The sequence below is a fragment of the Ascaphus truei genome, chromosome 6, assembly GCF_040206685.1.
Source record: "Ascaphus truei isolate aAscTru1 chromosome 6, aAscTru1.hap1, whole genome shotgun sequence".
Classification (NCBI taxonomy): domain Eukaryota; kingdom Metazoa; phylum Chordata; class Amphibia; order Anura; family Ascaphidae; genus Ascaphus; species Ascaphus truei.
The window spans coordinates 136,558,140-136,581,827 of record NC_134488.1 but is presented as its reverse complement, the minus strand read 5'-3'; the positions used below and the strand labels follow the sequence as shown (position 1 = coordinate 136,581,827).

The window sequence follows — 23,688 nt, the reverse complement described above, 5'->3', positions numbered from 1 at the left end:
TCCCCATCCTGTCTCACACCCCCTGCTCCCCATCCTGTCTCACACACCCTGCTCCCTATCCTGTCTCACATCCCCTGCCCCCATTCTGTCTCACACCCCCTGCTCCCCATCCTGTCTCGAACACCCTGCCCCCCATCCTGTCTCACACCCCCTGCCCCCCATCCTGTCTCACACCCCCTGCCCCCCATCCTGTCTCACACCCCCTGACCCCCATCCTGTCTCACACCCCCTGCTCCCCATCCTGTCTCACACACCCTGCTCCCCATCCTGTCTCACACCCTGCCCCCCATCCTGTCTCACACCCCCTGCCCCATCCTGTCTCACACCCCCTGCCCCCATCCTGTCTCACATCCCGTGCCCCCCATCCTGTCTCACATCCCCTGCCCCCCATCCTGTCTCACACCCCCTGCCCCCCATCCTGTCTCACACCCCCTGCCCCCCATCCTGTCTCACACACCCTGCCCCCGCCCTGTCTCACACACCCTGCTCCCCATCCTGTCTCACACCCCCTGCTCCCCATCCTGTCTCACACCCCCTGCTCCCCATCCTGTCTCACACACCCTGCCCCCCGCCCTGTCTCACACCCCCTGCCCCCCATCCTGTCTCACACCCCCTGCTCCCCATCCTGTCTCACACCCCCTGCTCCCCATCCTGTCTCACACCCCCTGCTCCCCATCCTGTCTCACACCCCCTGCCCCCCACCCTGTCTCACACACCCTGCCCCCCATCCTGTCTCACACCCCCTGCCCCCACCCTGTCTCACACACCCTGCTCCCCATCCTGTCTCACACCCCCCGCCCCCATCCTGTCTCACATCCCCTGCCCCCCATCCTGTCTCACACCCCTGACCCCTACCCTGTCTCACACCCCCTGCCCCCCACCCTGTCTCACACCCCATGCCCCCCACCCTGTCTCACACCCCCTGCCCCCGCCCTGTCTCACACCCCATGCCCCCCACCCTGTCTCACACCCCCTGCCCCCGCCCAGTCTCACACTCCCTGCCCCCGCCCTGTCTCACACCCCCTGCCCCCATCCTGTCTCACACCCCCTGCCCCCCGCCATGTCTCGCACCCCCTGCACCCCGCCCTGTCTCACGCCCCCTGCCCCCCACCCTGTCTAACACCCCCTGCACCCCGCCCTGTCTCACGCCCCCTGCCCCCCGCCCTGTCTCCCCCCCTGCCCTCCGCCCTGTCTCACAGCCCCTGTCCCCGTCCTGTCTCACACCCCCTGCACCCCGCCCTCTCACACCCCTTGCCCCCCACCCTGTCTCACCCCCCCCTGCCTCCCGCCCTGTCTCACACCCCCTGCCCCCGCCCTTTCTCACACCCCCTGCCCCGCCCTGTCTCACACCCCATGCCCCCGCCCTGTCTCACACCCCATGCCCCCGCCCTGTCTCACACCCCCTGCACCCCGCCCTGTCTCATACCCCCTGCCCCCTGCCCTGTCTCACACCCCCTGCCCCCCACCCTGTCTCACACCCCCTGCCCCCCACCCTGTCTCACACCCCATGCCCCCCACCCTGTCTCCTGCCCCCCGCCCTGTCTCACACCCCCTGTCCCCGTCCTGCCCCCATCCTGTCTCACACCCCCTGCACCCCGTCCTGTCTCACACCCCCTGCTCCCCACCCTGTCTCACACACCCTGCCCCCCACCCTGTCTCACACCCCCTGCTCCCCACCCTGTCTCACACACCCTGCCCCCGTCCTGTCTCACACCCCCTGCCCCCCGCCCTGTCTCATACCCCCTGCCCCTCGCCCTGTCTCACACCCCCTGTACCCCGCCCTGTCTCACGCCCCCTGCCCCCGCCCTATCTTACGCCCCCTGCTCCCCGCCCTGTCTCACACCCCCTGCCCCCCGTCCTGTCTCACACCCCCTGCCCCCCGCCCTGTTTCACACCCCCTGCACCCCGCCCTGTCTCACGCCCCCTGCCCCCACCCTGTCTCACACCCCCTGCCCCCCGCCCTGTCTCACACCCCCTGCCCACCCTGTCTCACTCCCCCTGCCCGCTGCCCTGTCTCACACCCCCTGCCCCCGCCCTGTCTTACACCCCCTGCCTCCGCCCTGTCTCACACCCCCTGCCCCCCACCCTGTCTCACACCCCCTGCACCCCGCCCTGTCTCACACCCCCCGCCCTGTCTCACACCCCCTGCTCCCCACCCTGTCTCACACCCCCTGCCCCCTGCCCTGTCTCACACCCCCTGTCCCCGTCCTGTCTCACACCCCCTGTCCCCCACCCTTTCTCACACACCCTGCCCCCGTCCTGTCTCACACACCCTGCCCCCCGCCCTGTCTCACACCCCCTGCCCCCCGCCCTGTCTCACACCCCCTGTACCCCGCCCTGTCTCACGCCCCCTGCCCCCGCCCTGTCTCACACCCCCTGCCCCCCGCCCTGTCACACACCCTGCCCCCCACCCTGTCTCACACCCCATGCCCCCGCCCTGTTTCACACCCCCTGCCCCCCATCCTGTCTCACACCCCCTGCCCCCGCCCTGTCTCACACCCCTTACACCCCGCCCTGTCTCACACCCCCTGCACCCCGTCCTGTCTCACACACCCTGCCCCCCGCCCTGTCTCGCCCCCTGCCCCCCACTCTGTCTCACACCCTCTGCACCCCGCCCTGTCTCACGCCCCCTGCCCCCCGCCCTGTCTCCCCCCCCCTGCCCCTCGCCCTGTCTCACACCCCCTGCCCCCTACCCTGTCTCACACCCCCTGCACCCTGCCCTGTCTCACACCCCCTGCCCCTCGCCCTGTCTCACACCCCCTGCCCCTTACCCTGTCTCACACCCCCTGCACCCCGCCCTCTCACACCCCTTGCCCCCCACCCTGTCTCACACCCCCTGCCCCCACCCTGTCTCACACCCCCTACCCCCCGCCCTGTCTCACACCCCCTGCCCCCGCCCTTTCTCACACACCCTGCCCCCGCCCTGTCTCACACCCCATGCCCCCGCCCTGTCTCACATCCCATGCCCCCGCCCTGTCTCACACCCCCTGCACCCCGCCCTGTCTCATACCCCCTGCCCCCCACCCTGTCTCACACCCCCTGCCCCCCACCCTGTCTCACACACCCTGCCCTCGCCCTGTCTCACACCCCCTGTACCCCGTCCTGTCTCATGCCCCCTGCCCCCGCCCTGTCTCACGCCCCCTGCCCCTGCCCTGTCTCACACCCCCTGCCCTCGCCCTGTCTCACACCCCCTGCCCTCGCCCTGTCTCACACCCCCTGCCCTCGCCCTGTCTCACACCCCCTGTCCCCCGCCCTGTCTCACACCCCCTGCCCCCGTCCTGTCTCACACCCCCTGCCCCCGCCCTGTCTCACACACCCTGCCCTCGCCCTGTCTCACACCCCCTGTCCCTGTCCTGCCCCCACCCTGTCTCACACACCCTGCCCCCGTTCTGTCTCACACCCCCTGCCCCCCGCCCTGTCTCACACCCCCTGCCCCCCACCCTGTCTCACACCCCCTGCTCCCCACCCTGTCTCACACACCCTGCCCCCGTCCTGTCTCACACCCCCTGCCCCCCGCCCTGTCTCACACACCCTGCCCCCGCCCTGTCTCACACCCCCTGTACCCCGTCCTGTCTCATGCCCCCTGCCCCCGCCCTGTCTCACGCCCCCTGCCCCTGCCCTGTCTCACACCCCCTGCCCCCCGCCCTGTCTCACACCCCCTGCCCCCCGTCCTGTCTCACACCCCCTGCCCCCCGCCCTGTCTCACACCCCCTGCACCCCGCCCTGTCTCACACCCCCTGCACCCCACCCTGTCTCACACCCCCTGCACCCCGCCCTGTCTCACGCCCCCTGCCCCCTGCCCCCCGTCCTGTTTCACAGCCCCTGCCCCCGTCCTGTCTCACACCCCCTGTCCCCGTCCTGTCTCACACCCCCTGTCCCCGTCCTGTCTCACACCCCCTGCACCCCGCCCTCTCACACCCCTTGCCTCCCACCCTGTCTCACACCCCCTGCCCCCACCCTGTCTCACACCCCCTGCCCCCCGCCCTGTCTCACACCCCCTGCCCCTGCCCTGTCTCACACCCCCTGCCCCCGCCCTGTCTCACACACCCTGCCCCCGCCCTGTCTCACACCCCCTGCCCTGTCTCACACCCCCCGCCCTGTCTCACACCCCCTGCCCCCCGCCCTGTCTCACACCCCCCACTCTGTCTCACACCCCCTGCCCCCCGCCCTGTCTCACACCCCCTGCCCCCCGCCCTGTCTCACACCCCCTGCCCCCCGCCCTGTCTCACACCCCCTGCCCCCCACCCTGTCTCACACCCCCTGCCCCCGCCCTGTCTCACACCCCCTGCACCCCGCCCTGTCTCACACCCCATGCCCCCCACCCTGTCTCACACCCCCTGCCCTGTCTCACACCCCCTGCCCCCGCCCTGTCTCACACCCCCCGCCCCGTCTCACACCCCCTGCCCCCCACCCTGTCTCACACCCCCTGCCCTCCACCCTGTCTCAAACCCCCTGCCCTCCACCCTGTCTCACACCCCCTGCCCCCGCCCTGTCTCACACCCCCTGCCCCCCGCCCTGTCTCACACCCCCTGCCCCCGCCCTGTCTCACACCCCCTGCCCCCGCCCTGTCTCACACCCCCTGCACCTTGCCCTGTCTCACACCCCATGCCCCCCACCCTATCTCACACCCCCTGCCCCCCGCCCTGTCTCACACCCCCTGCCCCTGCCCTGTCTCACACCCCCTGCCCCCTGCCCTGTCTCACACCCCCTGCCCCCCACCCTGTCTCACACCCCCTGCCCTCCACCCTGTCTCAAACCCCCTGCCCCCCACCCTGTCTCACACCCCCTGCTCCCCACCCTGTCTCACGCCCCCTGCTCCCCGCCCTGTCTCACACCCCCCTCCCCCACCCTGTCTCACACCCCCTGCCTCCGCCCTGTCTCACACACCCTGCCCCCGCCCTGTCTCACACCCCCTGCCCCTGCCCTGTCTCACACCCCCTGCCCCCCACCCTGTCTCACACCCCCTGCCCCCGCCCTATCTCACACCCTCTGTCCCCGTCCTGTCCCCACCCTGTCTCACACCCCCTGCCCCCCACCCTGTCTCACACCCCCTGCCCCCACCCTGTCTCACACCCCCTGCCCCCGCCCTATCTCACACCCCCTGTCCCCGTCCTGTCCCCACCCTGTCTCACACCCCCTGCCCCCCACCCTGTCTCACACCCCCTGCCCCCGCCCTATCTCACACCCCCTGTCCCCGTCCTGTCCCCACCCTGTCTCACACCCCCTGTCCCCGTCCTGTCCCCACCCTGTCTCACACCCCCTGCCCCCCACCCTGTCTCACACCCCCTGCCCCCGCCCTATCTCACACCCCCTGTCCCCGTCCTGTCCCCACCCTGTCTCACACCCCCTGCCCCCCACCCTGTCTCACACCCCCTGCTCCCCACCCTGTCTCACACCCCCTGCCCCCCGCCCTGTCTCACACCCCCCCACCCCCGCCCTGTCTCACACCTCCCGCCCCCGCCCTGTCTCACACCCCCTGCCCCCCGCCCTGTCTCACACCCCCTGCACCCCGCCCTGTCTCACACCCCATGCCCCCCACCCTGTCTCACACCCCCTGCCCCCGCCCTGTCTCACACCCCCCGCCCCGTCTCACACCCCCTGCCCCCCACCCTGTCTCACACCCCCTGCCCTCCACCCTGTCTCAAACCCCCTGCCCTCCACCCTGTCTCACACCCCCTGCCCCCCGCCCTGTCTCACACCCCCTGCCCCCCGCCCTGTCTCACACCCCCTGCCCCCCGCCCTGTCTCACACCCCCTGCCCCCGCCCTGTCTCACACCCCCTGCACCTTGCCCTGTCTCATGCCCCCCACCCTATCTCACACCCCCTGCCCCCCGCCCTGTCTCACACCCCCTGCCCCTGCCCTGTCTCACACCCCCTGCCCCCTGCCCTGTCTCACACCCCCTGCCCCCCACCCTGTCTCACACCCCCTGCCCTCCACCCTGTCTCAAACCCCCTGCCCCCCACCCTGTCTCACACCCCCTGCTCCCCACCCTGTCTCACGCCCCCTGCTCCCCGCCCTGTCTCACACCCCCCTCCCCCACCCTGTCTCACACCCCCTGCCTCCGCCCTGTCTCACACACCCTGCCCCCGCCCTGTCTCACACCCCCTGCCCCTGCCCTGTCTCACACCCCCTGCCCCCCACCCTGTCTCACACCCCCTGCCCCCGCCCTATCTCACACCCCCTGTCCCCGTCCTGTCCCCACCCTGTCTCACACCCCCTGCCCCCCGCCCTGTCTCACACCCCCTGCCCCCACCCTGTCTCACACCCCCTGCCCCCGTCCTGTCCCCACCCTGTCTCACACCCCCTGCCCCCCACCCTGTCTCACACCCCCTGCCCCCGCCCTATCTCACACCCCCTGTCCCCGTCCTGTCCCCACCCTGTCTCACACCCCCTGTCCCCGTCCTGTCCCCACCCTGTCTCACACCCCCTGCCCCCCACCCTGTCTCACACCCCCTGCCCCCGCCCTATCTCACACCCCCTGTCCCCGTCCTGTCCCCACCCTGTCTCACACCCCCTGCCCCCCGCCCTGTCTCACACCCCCTGCCCCCCACCCTGTCTCACACCCCCTGCCCCCCACCCTGTCTCACACCCCCTGCCCCCCACCCTGTCTCACACCCCCTGCTCCCAACCCTGCCTCACACCCCCTGCCCCCCGCCCTGTCTCACACCCCCCCACCCCCGTCCTGTCTCTCACTGGGTTCTCCCTAATACGGGTGCTGTTCTGTTTCTCAGTGCAGTATTTCTATCGGCCTCCGGTCCAGCGAGCCTGTCCTGATTATTTGGAGACGTGTGCTCCTTCCTTAAGCTGCCCCCTCGCAGAAGGTGCCAATCCATGCCCTGCCATCAGGCCACCAAGCAACGGGACCCCAGGCCACGGTGACACGGGGACACGGGGAAGCGGTGACACGGGGACACAGTGACACGGGGACACGGTGACACGAGGACGCGGTGACACGGGGACACGGTGACACAGGGACACGGTGACACGGGGACACGGGGACGCGGTGACACGGGGACACAGTGACACGGGGACACGGTGACACGAGGACGCGTTGACACGGTGACACGGTGACACGGTGACACGGGGACACGGTGACACTGGCACACGGTGACACGGGGACACGGTGACACGGGGACGCGGTGACACTGGGACACGGTGACACGGTGACACGGGGACACGGGGACATGGTGACACGGGGACACGGTGACACGGGGACGCGGTGACACGGGGACGCGGTGACACTGGGACACGGTGACACGGTGACACGGGGACACGGGGACATGGTGACACAGGGACACAGGGACACGGTGACACAGAGACACGGTGATACAGGGACGCGGTGACACAGGGACAAGGTGACACGGGGACACGGGGGGGTGAGACAGGGCGAAAGTTACGACGCCACGAATGTTGCGGCGCCACGAATGTTACCGCGCCACGAATGTTACCGCGCCACGAATGTTACGGCGGGGTCAGTTTAGCAAAGTCTCCCGGCTGCAATCGCCGTAAAATCTCAGAACCAGGTTTATGAAAGAAAAATAATTAAAATACTTTTTATGGGATTTATTATTTGATAAACCGGTCCTGTTATTTTGCCAGTTTTGCCAACTCTGAGGCATTAAAGGGATGGAGTGACAGAGTGACACTAAAATGACAGAGTGACAGTGAGGTGACAGTGTGACAGTCAGATGAGAATGTGACAGTGAGGTGACACTGTGACAGTAGGTGACACTGTGACAGTTAGATGAGAATGTGACAGTGAGGTGACACTGTGACAGTTGGTGACACTGTGACAGTTAGATGAGAATGTGACAGTGAGGTGACACTGTGACAGTAGTTGACACTGTGAAGTTAGATGAGAATGTGACAGTGAGGTGACATTGTGACAGTAAAATGAGAATGTGACAGTGTGGGGACAGTGTGACAGTAGGTGACACTGTGACAGTAGGTGACAGTCAGATGAGAATGTGGCAGTGAGGTGACAGTTTGACAGTAGGTGACAGATGAGAATGTGACAGTAGGTGACAGTCAGATGAAAATGTGGCAGTGAGGTGACAGTTTGAGTAGGTGACAGTGTGACAGTAGGTGCTACTGTGACAGTTAGATGAGATTGTGACAGTGAGATGACAGTGTGACAGTTAGATGAGAATGTGACAGGGTGTGACAATAGGTGACAGTTAGATGAGAATGTGATCCCGACTCTTGCGTTCTGCTGAAGGATCTTCTCTCTACCCCCTTTTTATCTAAAGCCCTCTCCCGCCTTAAACCTTTCTCACTTTCTGCCCCGCACACCTCTGGAATGCCCTTCCCCTCAGTACCCGACTAGCACCCTCTATCCACCTTTAAGACCCACCTTAAGACACACTTGCTTAAAGAAGCATATGAATAGCACTGTGGCTATTCTGAACACATGATACATAAAGCTTGGCCCCCTGCAGACGCACTTACTAGAATTCCCTCCTACTGTCTCTGTACGTTCCTCTACCTACCAATTAGACTGTAAGCTCCTCGGGGCAGGGACTCCTCTTCCTTAATGTTACTTTTATGTCTGAAGCACTTATTCCCATGATCTGTTATTTGTATTATCTGTTATTTATTTGATTACCACATGTATGTAACGGGTATTCCCTGTGAATACAGACGCTATTACTGCTGTGTATACCTGGGTGTGTGTGTATATATATATATATGTAACGGGTATTCCCTGTGAATACAGACGCTATTACTGCTGTGTATACCTGGGTGTGTGTGTATATATATATATATGTAACGGGTATTCCCTGTGAATACAGACGCTATTACTGCTGTGTATACCTGTGTGGCTCTCAGGAGCCTAAGCCTCCGCTTGGGGAGCCCGGGGTACATACATATCGCACAATCTCGTGGTGCAGCGCCTCCACCTGCGATGGCTCCCGCCAGAGGGGGAGTGGTTCCTCGCAGGATAAATATATATATATCACTCCACACACCGCATGTAAAATAACCAATGACTTTACTGTATAGCATATACTTATTCATATATCAACAGGTATCCCTCTCTAGAGAAGACACTAACTACTGCGTCTCGCAGGACGCTCCCACCTACACCGGGTGATCCCACCCCGTGTCCAGTAACCCCACACAATATGTCCCGCACCCTTAAAGGGCGAGGATATGTGTGACTGCGCAGCCACTGGTCCCGTATGAATATAATATATATGTAGGATCGTTGGTGCACTTGATGATGGTTACCTGCCGAGCACTCCGGTGCCCGGGCCTGCCAAGGAGCTTCACAAAGGATCCGAAGGCTGACGAATAGAGGAACTACCGTCCGGGGCGCTCCCACCCGGATGGCTGCTGCAGCGGCAGCGGAGGTCTGAGCCTAAACCTCTGGATGGACGCGCAGCGTCCGCTGTGTCCCTAACTGACTCTGGGTAGTAAGGGGCAGGGTCCCTAACCTGGGGCCTGTCCCTACAACACTCAGCTACTGGTGACTCAGGGCTATCTGGGGCCTAGGGGGCTGCTGGCCTAGTTCAGGGAGTCACTGACTCCTGCACCCTACCTCCTTCCCCTAGCTGCTCCTGACGCCGACTGACGTGCTCCTAAACCCTGCGAAATGTATCTATCCCTGAGCAGGGAGATACTCTAGCCCTATTGGCTCCCTGGGGTCAGGTGGAGCTGCGGAGGCTCATGGGTCATGTAGTCCCCTCCAAGAGCCCTCTTGTGATTGGTCCGGGTTGCCGCGCTAATCGCTGCGCATGCGCGACCTGTCTGTGGGCCTCCCGACGCTTGGCTCTCACTGCGCATGCGCAATGCCACTGACAATGGCGGCGCCTCGCTGCCCTGCATCGGGAGCGCCTGGAGCCCCAACAACGCGATCGCGGCCCTGGAAACCGGCCGCACGCATCCCCGGCAACCCCCGAGCAGGATCCTGACCGCCCCCACTCTTGCGTTCGGCCGACAGGACCGCCATTGGGCTCGGCGGCACCCGCGATCGCCAGCAAGGTGAGGGGGGGGCTTGACAGGCAGGGGGGGACCTGGCTACATGTATTACTACTGTGAAGCGCTATGTACATTAATGGCGCTATATAAATAAAGACATACAATACAATAGTGAGGTGACAGTAAGGGGACAATGTGACAGTAAGTGACGGTTAGATGAGAATGTGACAGTAGGTGACAGATGAGAATGTGACAGTAGGTGCCAATTTGACAGATGAGAATGTGACAGTGAGGTTACAGTGTGACACTAGGTGACATTGAGGTGACAGTCAGATGAGAATGTTACAGGTGACACTGTGACAGTTAGATGAGGAGGTGACAGTGTGACAGTAGGCGACACTGTGACAGTTAGATGACAATGTGATAGTGAGGTGACACGGTGACAGATGAGAATGTGATAGTGAGGTGACAGTGTGACACTAGGTGACATTGAGGTGACAGTAGGTGACAGTTAGATGATAATGTTTTAGTGAGGTGACAGGTGACACTGTGACAGTTAGATGAGGAGGTGACAGTAGGTGACAGTGTGACAGTAGGTGACAGTCAGATGAGAATGTGGCAGTGAGATGACAGGTGACACTGTGACAGTTAGATGAGAATGTAACAGTAGGTGACAGTTAGATGAGAATGTAACAGTAGGTGACAGTTAGATGAGAATCTGATAGTGAGGTGACAGTGTGACAGTAGGTGACAGTAAGATGAGAATGTGACAGTTAGATGAGGATATGACAGTAGGTGACAGTTAGATGAGAATGTGACAGTGGTATGACAGTAGGTGACAGTTAGATGAGAATGTGACAGTGTGACAGTAGGTGACAGATGAGAATGTGACAGTTAGGTGACAGTATGACAGTTAGATGAGAATGTGACACTGTAACATTAGGTGACAGTGAGGTGACAGTCTGGCAGTATGTGACAGTTAAATGAGAATGTTACATTAGGTGACAGTGTGACAGTGGGTGACAGTAAGATGACAATGTGTTAGGGAGGTGACAGTGTGACAGTAGGTGACAGATGACAATGTGACTGTGTGACAGTAGGTGACACTGACAGTTAGATGAAAATGTGATAGAAAGGTGACAGTGAGGGGACAATGTGAAATGAGGTGACAGTAGGTGACATTTAGATGAGAATGTGACAGTAGGTGTGTAACAGGGGAGTTATCCCTGTTCAGGTAATGTGCCTCTAAGCCAGCAGTGTGGTGGTTAACTGCTGGTAGTCAATTAACAAACACCACCTGCCTGATTAGATGGCTTAGAAAAGCCTGTCTTTTGAGACAGGAAGAGAGACTCCTTAGCTCACACCTGAGCTGAACTTGGAGACATTTGTCTTGAGCCCTGCCAGAAGAAACAGCAGAGCTGCTTTCAAGACACAGGGGAAACTTCTAAACCTGAATGCTGACAAACCCTGAAGAAAAGGTAGCAACCAGGGACAGAGAAGATTTTCCCTCCAAACCACAAGGAACAGATAAGACTTTTATATACAAGACTTTTTATATCTGTTCATTTCATGCTATATGTTTGGGGCTGGGAGACATGCTTATCTAAGGGAGTTGTGAACTGCATAGTATTTCACTAGAAATACTCCCTAGTGAATAGAAGCTTTGTTTACCCCTTGTTTGGATGGTTTCCTGATGTTAAGGAAAAGGCGCAATAAAAGGCTTATTTAATTTCACTATAATCAGTCTCCCTTGCATACCTCTGTGAGCGTCCGCCTACATACTGCTGCGGCCAAGTTTATTCGAGCATTTGCCCGTTCTTGGCCGCAGCAGTGGCCTGGCGCGCGCCCGAGAGTGACGGGCGCGCGCCGAAGCAGCGGAAGAGCGCCCTCCGATCGGGGCGCTCTCCCTACCACTGCCGGGTCCACCGGGTCCCCCGGAACCCCCTGCCGCTGTCCCGCGATCGCGGGACACCAGGGCTCCCTCGGGGAGCCCCTGGACGCGCGTGCAGGGGGCGCACGCTCCCGAAGACGCGTGACCGCGCGTCTATGACGCGCGGCATGCCGAGGGGCGGCCACTAGCAAGCCGGGAAATCTCCCGGCTTGCGGTACCGGCCACACTTTAATAAAGTGTGTCGGTAGTGTATGGTGTCAGAAGTGGGATACTGACGCTTAGTCAGGGTCAATACTTGTCCTTGTAGGACTGTAATCTCATCCGCGAGAGATCCCTGTTTTTTGAGTGCGTCTTGCAAGTCTCTTCTCAGGGAATTTATCTGCACGCTTTGCTTTCTCTGAGCTTGCTTCCACATTTTTATTGCATTGTGAAGCACTATGAATTTCTTTGCTCGGGCCACAGTTACTTGTTTTAGTTTCTGGACCTTCTTGTGCTCCCTATTGTGTCGGGTCACCTGGGTTCTAAGCTTGGCCTCTAGAGATGCTTTGGTGACGCTCAGGGTAGCCTTCAGTTTCTCATGCTGCTTTGCGGGAACATACTGGGTCATCAGACGTTCCTGCAGCACTTGAATTTCTTTAACAGCCTGCAGATTGTCTTCCTGCAGAGTTCGATGCTTCTCCTCGGCCTTCTTGAGGTGCGTACGCAGACCTTGCAGTTGGTTCTGCAGTCGGTGCTCTGCTTCAAACTTCTCACCTTCCAAAAGTCTATTTATTTCCTTAAGCTCGTGTAGCTTTTCATTCTTTTCCTTGACTTCGTCTGTCAACTGAAAATTTTCTTCTTTCAGTTTTAAGTTTTTTCTTTTTAATCTTGAATTTTCTCATTTTTCAGTCTCTGTACTATTCAGGGCCTCTTTGCAGTCCTCCTTCCATTTATGCACATCGGCTTTGAGAATGACAGTCTCCTGGCGTGAGACTTTCTTCTCTAGGTTGAGGGTCTGAAGCTCCTTCTGAGAGACTTTGAGATCTGTATCAAGATTGACAATAGTTTCTTTAAATATGTCCAGCTCCTCAGTGAGACTGTGTAGTTCCTTTCTGGAAACTTCCAGATCTGTGCGGCAGCTGTTGGTCTCATGATGTGAGGCATCCAGTGCTCTGCGGAGTGTCTGAAACTCTTTCTGAGATACTAGAAAAAATGGAGAGTGAACTCCAATGTTCCAATGCTGCAATCATATAAAAAAAGCAAAAAATGCAATCACTGTCCAGGAGTAACTAGGAATGTCTTTAGGCAGGTGTGAGATAATAAGTATTAAGGAATAAAGTCAAGATGGCTATGAAGGTATGGGCACACCAGTCGGGGGTTAATTTGCAAATGTGAACCAAAGATACAAAGCAGTGAGACCGCAGCCACATCAACCATTGATCAATAATAGTCCCAATAATGCTAACCTGACCCGACCGGTAATCCTGCCACCTTTTCAGCCGTGTATTGCAATGAAGCAAAAAATCTCCTCCAACCTGTATAAGGCAGGGGAATCCCAGCTGCAGAGGAATCAAAGAACCTGGGTGCTCCTTCCGCTGATCTGCCGGTGGACACCGCAACTCATCTGCTGCCTGGCGTGTATGCCAAACCCTCAGCTCACCGATGTTGATGACGTAGGGGCTGCGTCTCCGAAAGCCACGGCCGCGCTGTACTGGGGTCCCACGGGTGGTGCGATCAAGCCCATGGATGACACTGGGGCTCCATACCTCGAGGCAACCAGCCGCGCTGTGACTCAGGCAGATGACGTGTAGGCAGTGTCACAGAGCTCGCCGGCTGTGTTGCACTGGGGTCCCCGGGTAGAGCGCTCCAACCCTCCGATCACACTGGGTCTGCCTCCAGAAAGAAACGGCCGTGCCGGGACTTGGGGTATTGCATGCAGGGTGTTGCTGTAGCGCAGATCAGCTGGATACCGCCTCCGTTCAGTGTTGATAGTAAACACCTGTAGCCTCAAAGACTGCTGTGTGCTCCATACCAAATAGGTAATAAGAGATAGGAAAGGCGGATGGTCACTACTCCTAGTAACACTACAAGCTAGTAAAATAAAATTACTTTATTAAGAAAAAAAGGTAGGACATCATAGTAGAACCACTCTAACGCGTTTCATCCCTAGCATGGGACTTTATCAAAGAGTATATGGTTCAGTACACAGACACAACTTATATACATGTGAGCCACATCTGATTGGTCAAAACCAAATTGGACACAGCAGATAGTAATAAACACATGAATGAAAACATATTAACACTGGCATGTCTGTGGTACAGCGAGAAACTTCATAACACATGATGAACTATATAATCTACTAACCAAAAAAAGGGGGGAAGGAAATAAAAATAAAAATAAAAGATATATATAGAGATTAAAAACAACGAACATATTATAATGTCAAATACCCAAAAAATGGAAATTCTAAATAAGGAAAAAAGGAAAAGACTATCATGAAAGAGAAGAAGAATAAGAAAATAATCATGGGAGATAAAAATCAACTATGCATAATTGGTACCGTTAAGTATTAATGCAATGGTACAGGTAAGTACAGATAATACAGTAATACAAATAGGTATTATTCTTAATAAAATACATTTCATAACTTATTCAAGTTGTTCTGTTATTATTTCCTGGAATAGCAATAAGTAGCAGAAGGTTTTATACAGATGTCAGTAGTAAAATGATATAGACATAATACAATGTATTATAATATTCTTCATACCTCTATAAAAAATGTTTCAATTCCCAATCGGAGTTCATTCCGGAGGGATAGAGAGTATTAAGAATATAAATCCAATACATTTCTTTCTGATTTAATCTATTCTCCCTGTTGCCTCCCCTGGGGTGACGGGGTATATGTTCAATGGCTGTGAAGGAGAAATTGCCAATACCTCCCCTAGGGCATTGGGTGAAATGTCTGGAGACAGGATGGACTAAGTCTTTCCTCTTGATCAGACGGGTATGTTCAGCTATGCGTAACCTCAAAGATCTAATTGTGCGTCCCACATATCTGTGGCCGCATGCGCATAGAAGAACATATACAACGAAGGATGTATTGCAATTCAAAAAAGTCTTAATATAAAATTTCTTTGACCCATTTGAATAGGTTATAAATTTAGAAGGTAATGCGTATTGACACATTGAGCAATTTGCGCATTTATGGAAACCTTTAGGTATGGTGCTAATATTAGCAGTTTTTAATTTGGAGTCAAACAGACTAGGAGAAAGATGGGAAGCTAGGGTTTTTGCCTTACGGAAGGTAAATCTAGGGCCACTAGATAATAGAGGGCCAATATCCTCATCAAGGAGAAGAGTATGCCAATGTTTAGATATTATCTTTGAAATCAGATGAGATAGAGCACTATAAGTAGTTACAAAGAATGGAGTTTTTGTATTTTTAGAAGATATATTGTTAGAATTAGTTGATTTTAAACCGGTTCTTTGAATCAAAGTATCTCTATCCATAGAGTCAGCTTTATTGAATGCTGACTCTACGTCTTGTGTGGAATAGCCCCTGGCTATAAATCTGTCAAACATTTCTTTTGATCTTGACAGGAAAATGTCATTGGTAGAACAGAGTCTTTTTAATCTCATAAATTGAGAACCAGGAATATTCCTTATCAATGAGCGGGGATGACAACTCCGCGCATTGAGAAGCATATTCCTGGAGTTCTTTTTGCGATAAATATCGGTTTGAATAAACATCTCATTGTCAATATACAAGGTTAGATCTAAATAATGAATGTGATTAATATTGTGCTCATACGTGAATTTGATATTATAATCATTAGTATTTAAATAGTGAATAAATGAAAATAAAGAGTGCTCATCACCATCCCAAATTAATATAAGATCGTCAATATATCTCTTGTAAAAGATGATATTTTGACGAAAGAGATTTTTAGAGTGATAAATAAATTGTGCCTCCCAAAAACCCATAAACAAATTAGCATATGAAGGTGCAAAACTCGTGCCCATTGCAGTGCCTAATTTTTGTAAATAAAAATGTGAATCAAATAGAAAGTAATTGTGCGTGAGTAAAAAGAATATTGATTCTTGTAAAAAAGTGCAATGTGAAACTGATAATGTGGATAAATCGAGAAAATATCGTATCGCTTTAAGACCGTGGTTGTGATCAATAATGGAATACAGGGAGGAAACATCTAATGTCACCCACCTGTATTCCTTGTGCCATGTAACAGCCTGTAATTTGACAATGAGATCTGCTGTATCTCTAATATAGGAAGGAAGTAGAAAAACCAGGGGCTGTAAGAATTTGTCCACATACCGCGATAACCCATCTCCCAAAGATCCAATGCTCGCCACTATTGGTCGTCCAGGAGGGTTGACTAGCGATTTATGGATCTTTGGGAGATGGTGGAATACCGGAATCACGGGATGTGGACAATTCAGAAACTCACATTCCTTGCAACTGATAACATTTAGAATCCTCCCGAGGGACAACAATTCTGTAAATTCCAAGGCATATTTTGAAGTAGGGTCTTCTTTTAAAGGTTGATAGAATTTAGCATCATATAGTTGTCTTAGTGCTTCTTGTTTGTATTGGTCAGAGAATAATACAACCAAAGCTCCCCCTTTATCTGCATTTCTTACTACAATGTTATGATTTTTCTTAATGGAATCAATTTGTTGAATCTCTGTATATGTCAAATTGCCAGTATTAACATTGGAATAGGAAAAGCCTTGGGAGAGTAATTTTAAATCTCGTTCGACCAAATGTTCAAACGTGGTTATGGATGGGCCTCTGTTGTAGTTTGGGCAAAATAAAGATTTTTTTCGATACCCAGAGTCTTCAGACCCAAAGAATGGTTGAACAAAAGTATTTAAAGGCTCTCCTTGTGACTCTAACAAATTTTCCATGTCAGTGATAGCACAATTTTCTTGAAAATTTAGTAAATTTATGGTTTTATTATCAAGTTGTGAAGATTCTGAGGGAACCACATCAACATCTGTGCCTAATAAACGATTTCGTGTGGAAAATAGTTTCTTTAAGGAGAGCTTGCGAGTAAATTTTTGGAGATCAATTACTGTTTGGAATAAATGAAAGTTCTGCGTAGGGGCGAACCCTAATCCCTTGTTCAAAAGTTTAAGCTGATCCAAAGAAAGATCTACATCTGACAAATTGATAACATTATCAGGGGAATTTATTCGTATTTCTTCCTCTTGGATCTGCCTCTGCTTTCGTTGTTTTCTCTGGGACCTTCGTGTTCTCCTCGGCCTCTGGGGTTTGACTGTAAAAAAGCCGAGGAGGGTTGGCCAGATGATTTTGGAGCTTTGGACTGAAACGTAGTAGTTTGAGCTCTAGATTCATAGCCCGTTGCTCCACGATCATCCCTAGAGTGTCCTGTAAATCTATCAAAGGACACTGATTGGGACCTTGCCTCGTAATCTGAGACATCTGAGTCAAAACTAGACGTCTCCCCTCTAGTGTTCTTTAAAATAGATTTGTTGGGATTATTATTAGACCAGTTTTTTGATTGTTTTTGTTTGCCCCGTGGTGTACTAGAACCTATAAATTCCTTAGTAGGCTGTGGTTTTTGCCAACAGTATACTTGGCTTTTGATATAATCAATGCGGTCTCTCTCAAATTTAGAATGTTTTTTCTCACTAATAGTCTCTTCAATAGAGTCCACATTAGAAGAAAGAGTTTTATCATTCTTGATAAATTGTTCCATTTTGGAAAATGGTTTGAGCTTATTTTGAAGAGTCGCTATTTCTTCCATAAGTATAGTTTTTTCTGATGTTTTATGTTGAATAATCAACTCCATAAGCTGTATGGAACATGTATCCAAAATTTTTACCCATTCTTTCTCAAATTTATTACTAGTGAAGCCAAATGAGGGCACCTTTTTAATGCGTAGACCTCTGGGAATTCTATTAGATCTAATATAATTCTCTAGTGAGGTAATATCCCACCAGAGTCTTATATTCATAACAAGTAATTTTTCTAATTTTACAAAATAATGTGTCAAATCTGACGGTTCATCACAAGTGATATCTAAAATACCATCAAAAAGGTGCGCAGCTTTCCTGGAGCGTTTAGTGTTATCTCCACATGAACGAACATATGTATCAATTTCTTCCTCTAATAAAACAACAGCATGATCTTCAATAGATTCTTCCATGATAATTCAATTATATTGTAAATATCCTAATGAAAATAGATTAATGAAAAAATATATATAGTAACCGCTTGTGACATTCAATAAAGCTGACTCTATGGATAGAGATACTTTGATTCAAAGAACCGGTTTAAAATCAACTAATTCTAACAATATATCTTCTAAAAATACAAAAACTCCATTCTTTGTAACTACTTATAGTGCTCTATCTCATCTGATTTCAAAGATAATATCTAAACATTGGCATACTCTTCTCCTTGATGAGGATATTGGCCCTCTATTATCTAGTGGCCCTAGATTTACCTTCCGTAAGGCAAAAACCCTAGCTTCCCATCTTTCTCCTAGTCTGTTTGACTCCAAATTAAAAACTGCTAATATTAGCACCATACCTAAAGGTTTCCATAAATGCGCAAATTGCTCAATGTGTCAATACGCATTACCTTCTAAATTTATAACCTATTCAAATGGGTCAAAGAAATTTTATATTAAGACTTTTTTGAATTGCAATACATCCTTCGTTGTATATGTTCTTCTATGCGCATGCGGCCACAGATATGTGGGACGCACAATTAGATCTTTGAGGTTACGCATAGCTGAACATACCCGTCTGATCAAGAGGAAAGACTTAGTCCATCCTGTCTCCAGACATTTCACCCAATGCCCTAGGGGAGGTATTGGCAATTTCTCCTTCACAGCCATTGAACATATACCCCGTCACCCCAGGGGAGGCAACAGGGAGAATAGATTAAATCAGAAAGAAATGTATTGGATTTATATTCTTAATACTCTCTATCCCTCCGGAATGAACTCCGATTGGGAATTGAAACATTTTTTATAGAGGTATGAAGAATATTATAATACATTGTATTATGTCTATATCATTTTACTACTGACATCTGTATAAAACCTTCTGCTACTTATTGCTATTCCAGGAAATAATAACAGAACAACTTGAATAAGTTATGAAATGTATTTTATTAAGAATAATACCTATTTGTATTACTGTATTATCTGTACTTACCTGTACCATTGCATTAATACTTAACGGTACCAATTATGCATAGTTGATTTTTATCTCCCATGATTATTTTCTTATTCTTCTTCTCTTTCATGATAGTCTTTTCCTTTTTTCCTTATTTAGAATTTCCATTTTTTGGGTATTTGACATTATAATATGTTCGTTGTTTTTAATCTCTATATATATCTTTTATTTTTATTTCCTTCCCCCCTTTTTTTGGTTAGTAGATTATATAGTTCATCATGTGTTATGAAGTTTCTCGCTGTACCACAGACATGCCAGTGTTAATATGTTTTCATTCATGTGTTTATTACTATCTGCTGTGTCCAATTTGGTTTTGACCAATCAGATGTGGCTCACATGTATATAAGTTGTGTCTGTGTACTGAACCATATACTCTTTGATAAAGTCCCATGCTAGGGATGAAACGCGTTAGAGTGGTTCTACTATGATGTCCTACCTTTTTTTCTTAATAAAGTAATTTTATTTTACTAGCTTGTAGTGTTACTAGGAGTAGTGACCATCCGCCTTTCCTATCTCTTTCTGAGATACGTCCACCTCTGTCCGGACATTGTTGACCTACTGTTGTGAGGCATTCAGCTCTACGCGAAGAGTGTGAATATCTTGCAGAAAGACTGTCATCTGCTTTAGTGCCTACAATAAGACGAGCACCCGACGCGAGGGAAATCTCATGACCGCGCACGTAGCAAAAAGACTGTACTTAGAAAAAGTCCTCCACGAGCGACTGAGGAGTGCTGATTTCAAGCACCTTCGGGAGGAGACACGAATAAACTGGAGAAAGGGCTCCAATCCCAGAAGGACTGAGGGTTTTCTTCCTCCGTCCACTCTCATTCAAGTCACAGAGATATCTAGAATGAGAGTGGAAGGATGAGCTTTGGCCGTGGCAAGCCCGAGCTTCCCAAAAACAGGGGAGGTATGTAACAGGGGAGTTATCCCTGTTCAGGTAATGTGCCTCTAATCCAGCAGTGTGGTGGTTAACTGCTGGTAGTCAATTAAAAAACACCACCTGCCTGATTAGATGGCTTAGAAAAGCCTGTCTTTTGAGACAGGAAGAGAGACTCCTTAGCTCACACCTGAGCTGAACTTGGAGACACTTGTCTTGAGCCCTGCCAGAAGAAACAGCAGAGCTGCTTTCAAGACACAGGGGAAACTTCTAAACCTGAATGCTGACAAACCCTGAAGAAAAGGTAGCAAGCAGGGACAGAGAAGATTTTCCCTCCAAACCACAAGGAACAGATAAGACTTTTATATACAAAACTTTTTATATCTGTTCATTTCATGCTACTGTATATGTTTGGGGCTGGGAGACATGCTTATCTAAGGGAGTTGTGAACTGCATAGTATTTCACTAGAAATACTCCCAAGTGAATAGAAGCTTTGTTTACCCCTTGTTTGGATGGTTTCCTGATGTTAAGGAAAAGGCGCAATAAAAGGCTTATTTAATTTCACTATAATCAGTCTCCCTTGCATACCTCTGTGAGCGTCCGCCTACAAGGTGACAGTGTGACAGTGGGTTACAGATGAGAATGTGTTAGTGAGGTGACATTTGAGAATGTGACTGTGACAGGAGGTGACACTGTGACAGTTAGATGAGAATGTGATGATAGTGAGGTGACAGTGTGACAGTGAGGTGACAGTGTGACAGTGAGGTGTCAGTGTAACAGTATGTGACAGTTAGATGAGAATGTGACAGTGGGTGACAGTGTGACAGTGGGTGATAGATGAGAATGTATTAGTGAGGTGACAGTGTGACAGATGAGACTGTGACAGTAGGTGACACTGTGACAGTTAGATGAGAATGTGATGATAGGGAGGTGACAGTGAGGTGACAGTGTGACAGTGAGGTGTCAGTGTAACAGTATGTGATAGTTAGATGAGAATGTGACAGTGGGTGACAGTGTGACTGTGGGTGACAGATGAGACTGTGACAGTAGGTGACACTGTGACAGTTAGATGAGAATGTGATGATAGGGAGGTGACAGTGAGGTGACAATGTGACAGTGAGGTGACAGTGTAACAGTGGGTGACAGATGAGAATGTGACAGTGAGGTGTCATTGTGACAGAACTTCATCTTCCTATATGAAGGGCTCAGATCAGAAAAAAATCCCTGTCTTGTACCCATAATAATAGTGACTGTCACCAGGTGCTTCAGTATTATCCCTGTCTGTCACTGTCACACTAATCCCTGTCTGTCACTGTCACACTAATCCCTGGCTGTCACTGTCACACTAATCCCTGTCTGTCACTGTCACACTAATCCCTGTCTGTCACTGTCACACTAATCCCTGTCTGTCACTGTCACACTAATGCCTGTCTGTCACTGTCACACTAATCCCTGTCTGTCACTGTCACACTAATCCCTGTCTGTCACTGTCACGCTAATCCCTGTCTGTCACTGTCACGCTAATCCCTCTCTGTCACTGTCACACTAATCCCTGTCTGTCACTGTCACACTAATCCCTGTCTGTCACTGTCACACTAATCCCTGTCTGTCACTGTCACACTAATCCCTGTCTGTCACTGTCACACTAATCCCTGTCTGTCACTGTCACACTAATCCCTGTCTGTCACTGTCACACTAATCCCTGTCTGTCACTGTCACACTAATCCCTGTCTGTCACTGTCACACTAATCCCTGTCTGTCACTGTCACACTAATCCCTGGCTGTCACTGTCACACTAATGCCTGTCTGTCACTGTCACACTAATCCCTGGCTGTCACTGTCACACTAATGCCTGTCTGTCACTGTCACACTAATCCCTGTCTGTCACTGTCACACTAATGCCTGTCTGTCACTGTCACACTAATCCCTGTCTGTCACTGTCACACTAATCCCTGTCTGTCACTGTCACACTAATCCCTGGCTGCCACTGTCACACGAATCCCTGTCTGTCACTGTCACACTAATGCCTGTCTGTCACTGTCACACTAATCCCTGTCTGTCACTGTCACACTAATCCCTGGCTGTCAGTGTCACACTAATGCCTGTCTGTCACTGTCACACTAATCCCTGTCTGTCACTGTCACACTAATCCCTGGCTGTCACTGTCACACTAATGCCTGTCTGTCACTGTCACACTAATCCCTGTCTGTCACTGTCACACTAATGCCTGTCTGTCACTGTCACACTAATCCCTGTCTGTCACTGTCGCACTAATCCCTGTCTGTCACTGTCACACTAATCCCTGTCTGTCACTGTCACACTAATCCCTGGCTGTCACTGTCACACGAATCCCTGTCTGTCACACTAATCCCTGTCTGTCACTGTCACACTAATCCCTGTCTGTCACTGTCACACTAATCCCTGGCTGTCACTGTCACACTCTGTACATCTCTCCCTCTCTCCCCCTCTCTCTCTGTTCCTGTGCACCAATTCTTCTCTCTCTCTCTCTCTCTCTCTCTCTCTCTCTCTCTCTCTCTCTCTCTCTCTCTCTCTCTCTCTCTCTCTCTCTCTCTCTCTCTCTCTCTCTCCCTCCCTCATTCCCTCTCCCTCTCTCCCTCTGTCTCGCTGTCTCTCTGTCCCTCTCCCTCTCTCCCTCTCTGTCTCCCTCCCTCATTCCCTCTCTGTCACTGAAGGGTTTCTCCTATTATTGTGCCCCCAGAGTACAGGAACCCCGTGCTGCTGGTAACAGGCAGCTCGGTGCTGCGGTTGTACAGTGTGAGCGCAGGCAGCTATTACACTGTGTGTCACCAGGGCTGGGAGACCTCACACGGATGGACAGTGTGCAGAGAGCTAGGGTTCAACAGGTACCCTGTGTGTGCTGGGACTCCCTGCTCCCTGTGTGCTGCTCTGTGACTCCCTGCTCCCTGTGTGCTGCTCTGTGACTCCCTGCTCCATGTGTGTGCTGCTCTGAGACTCCCTGTGTGTGCTGCTCTGTGACTCCCTGTGTGTGCTGCTCTGTGACTCCCTGTGTGTGCTGCTCTGTGACTCCCTGTGTGCTGCTCTGTGACTCCCTGCTCCCTGTGTGTGCTGCTCTGTGACTCCCTGTGTGTGCTGCTCTGTGACTCCCTGTGTGTGCTGCTCTGTGACTCCCTGTGTGCTGCTCTGTGACTCCGTGTGCTGCTCTGTGACTCCCTGCGTGCTGCTCTGTGACTCCCTGTGTGTGCTGCTCTGTGACTCCCTGCGTGTGCTTCTCTGTGATTCCTTGCTCCCTGTGTGCTGCTCTGTGACTCCCTGTGTGTGCTGCTCTGTGACTCCCTGCGTGTGGTGCTCTGTGACTCCCTGTGTGTGCTGCTCTGTGACTCCCTGTGTGTGCTGTTCTGTGACTCCCTGCTCCCTGCGTGTGCTGCTCTGTGACTCCCTGTGTGTTCTGCTCTGTGACTCCCTGTGTGTGCTGCTCTGTGGCTCCCTGTGTGTGCTGCTCTGTGACTCCCTGTGTGTGCTGCTCTGTGGCTCCCTGTGTGTGCTGCTCTGTGACTCCCTGTGTGTGCTGCTCTGTGACTCCCTGTGTGTGCTGCTCTGTGACTCCCTGCTCCCTGTGTGCTGCTCTGTGACTCCCTGCTCCCTGTGTGTGCTGCTCTGTGACTCCCTGTGTGTGCTGCTCTGTGACTCCCTGCTCCCTGTGTGCTGCTCTGTGACTCCCTGCTCCCTGTGTGTGCTGCTCTGTGACTCCCTGCGTGTGCTGCTCTGTGACTCCCTGTGTGTGCTGCTCTGAGACTCCCTGC

General features: G+C 52.7%; 1 protein-coding gene across 1 annotated transcript in view; it reads left to right on the top strand.

The window, feature by feature from the left end:
* Positions 1–23,688, top strand: part of LOC142498176 (transmembrane protease serine 5-like) — a 112,827-nt gene that overhangs the window by 8,748 nt on the left and 80,391 nt on the right. The window contains exons 5-6 of the mRNA XM_075606687.1: positions 6,733–6,876; positions 22,626–22,770. Of these exons, the coding sequence (XP_075462802.1) occupies positions 6,733–6,876; positions 22,626–22,770 (289 nt within the window). The remainder of the gene's footprint in view (positions 1–6,732; positions 6,877–22,625; positions 22,771–23,688) is intronic.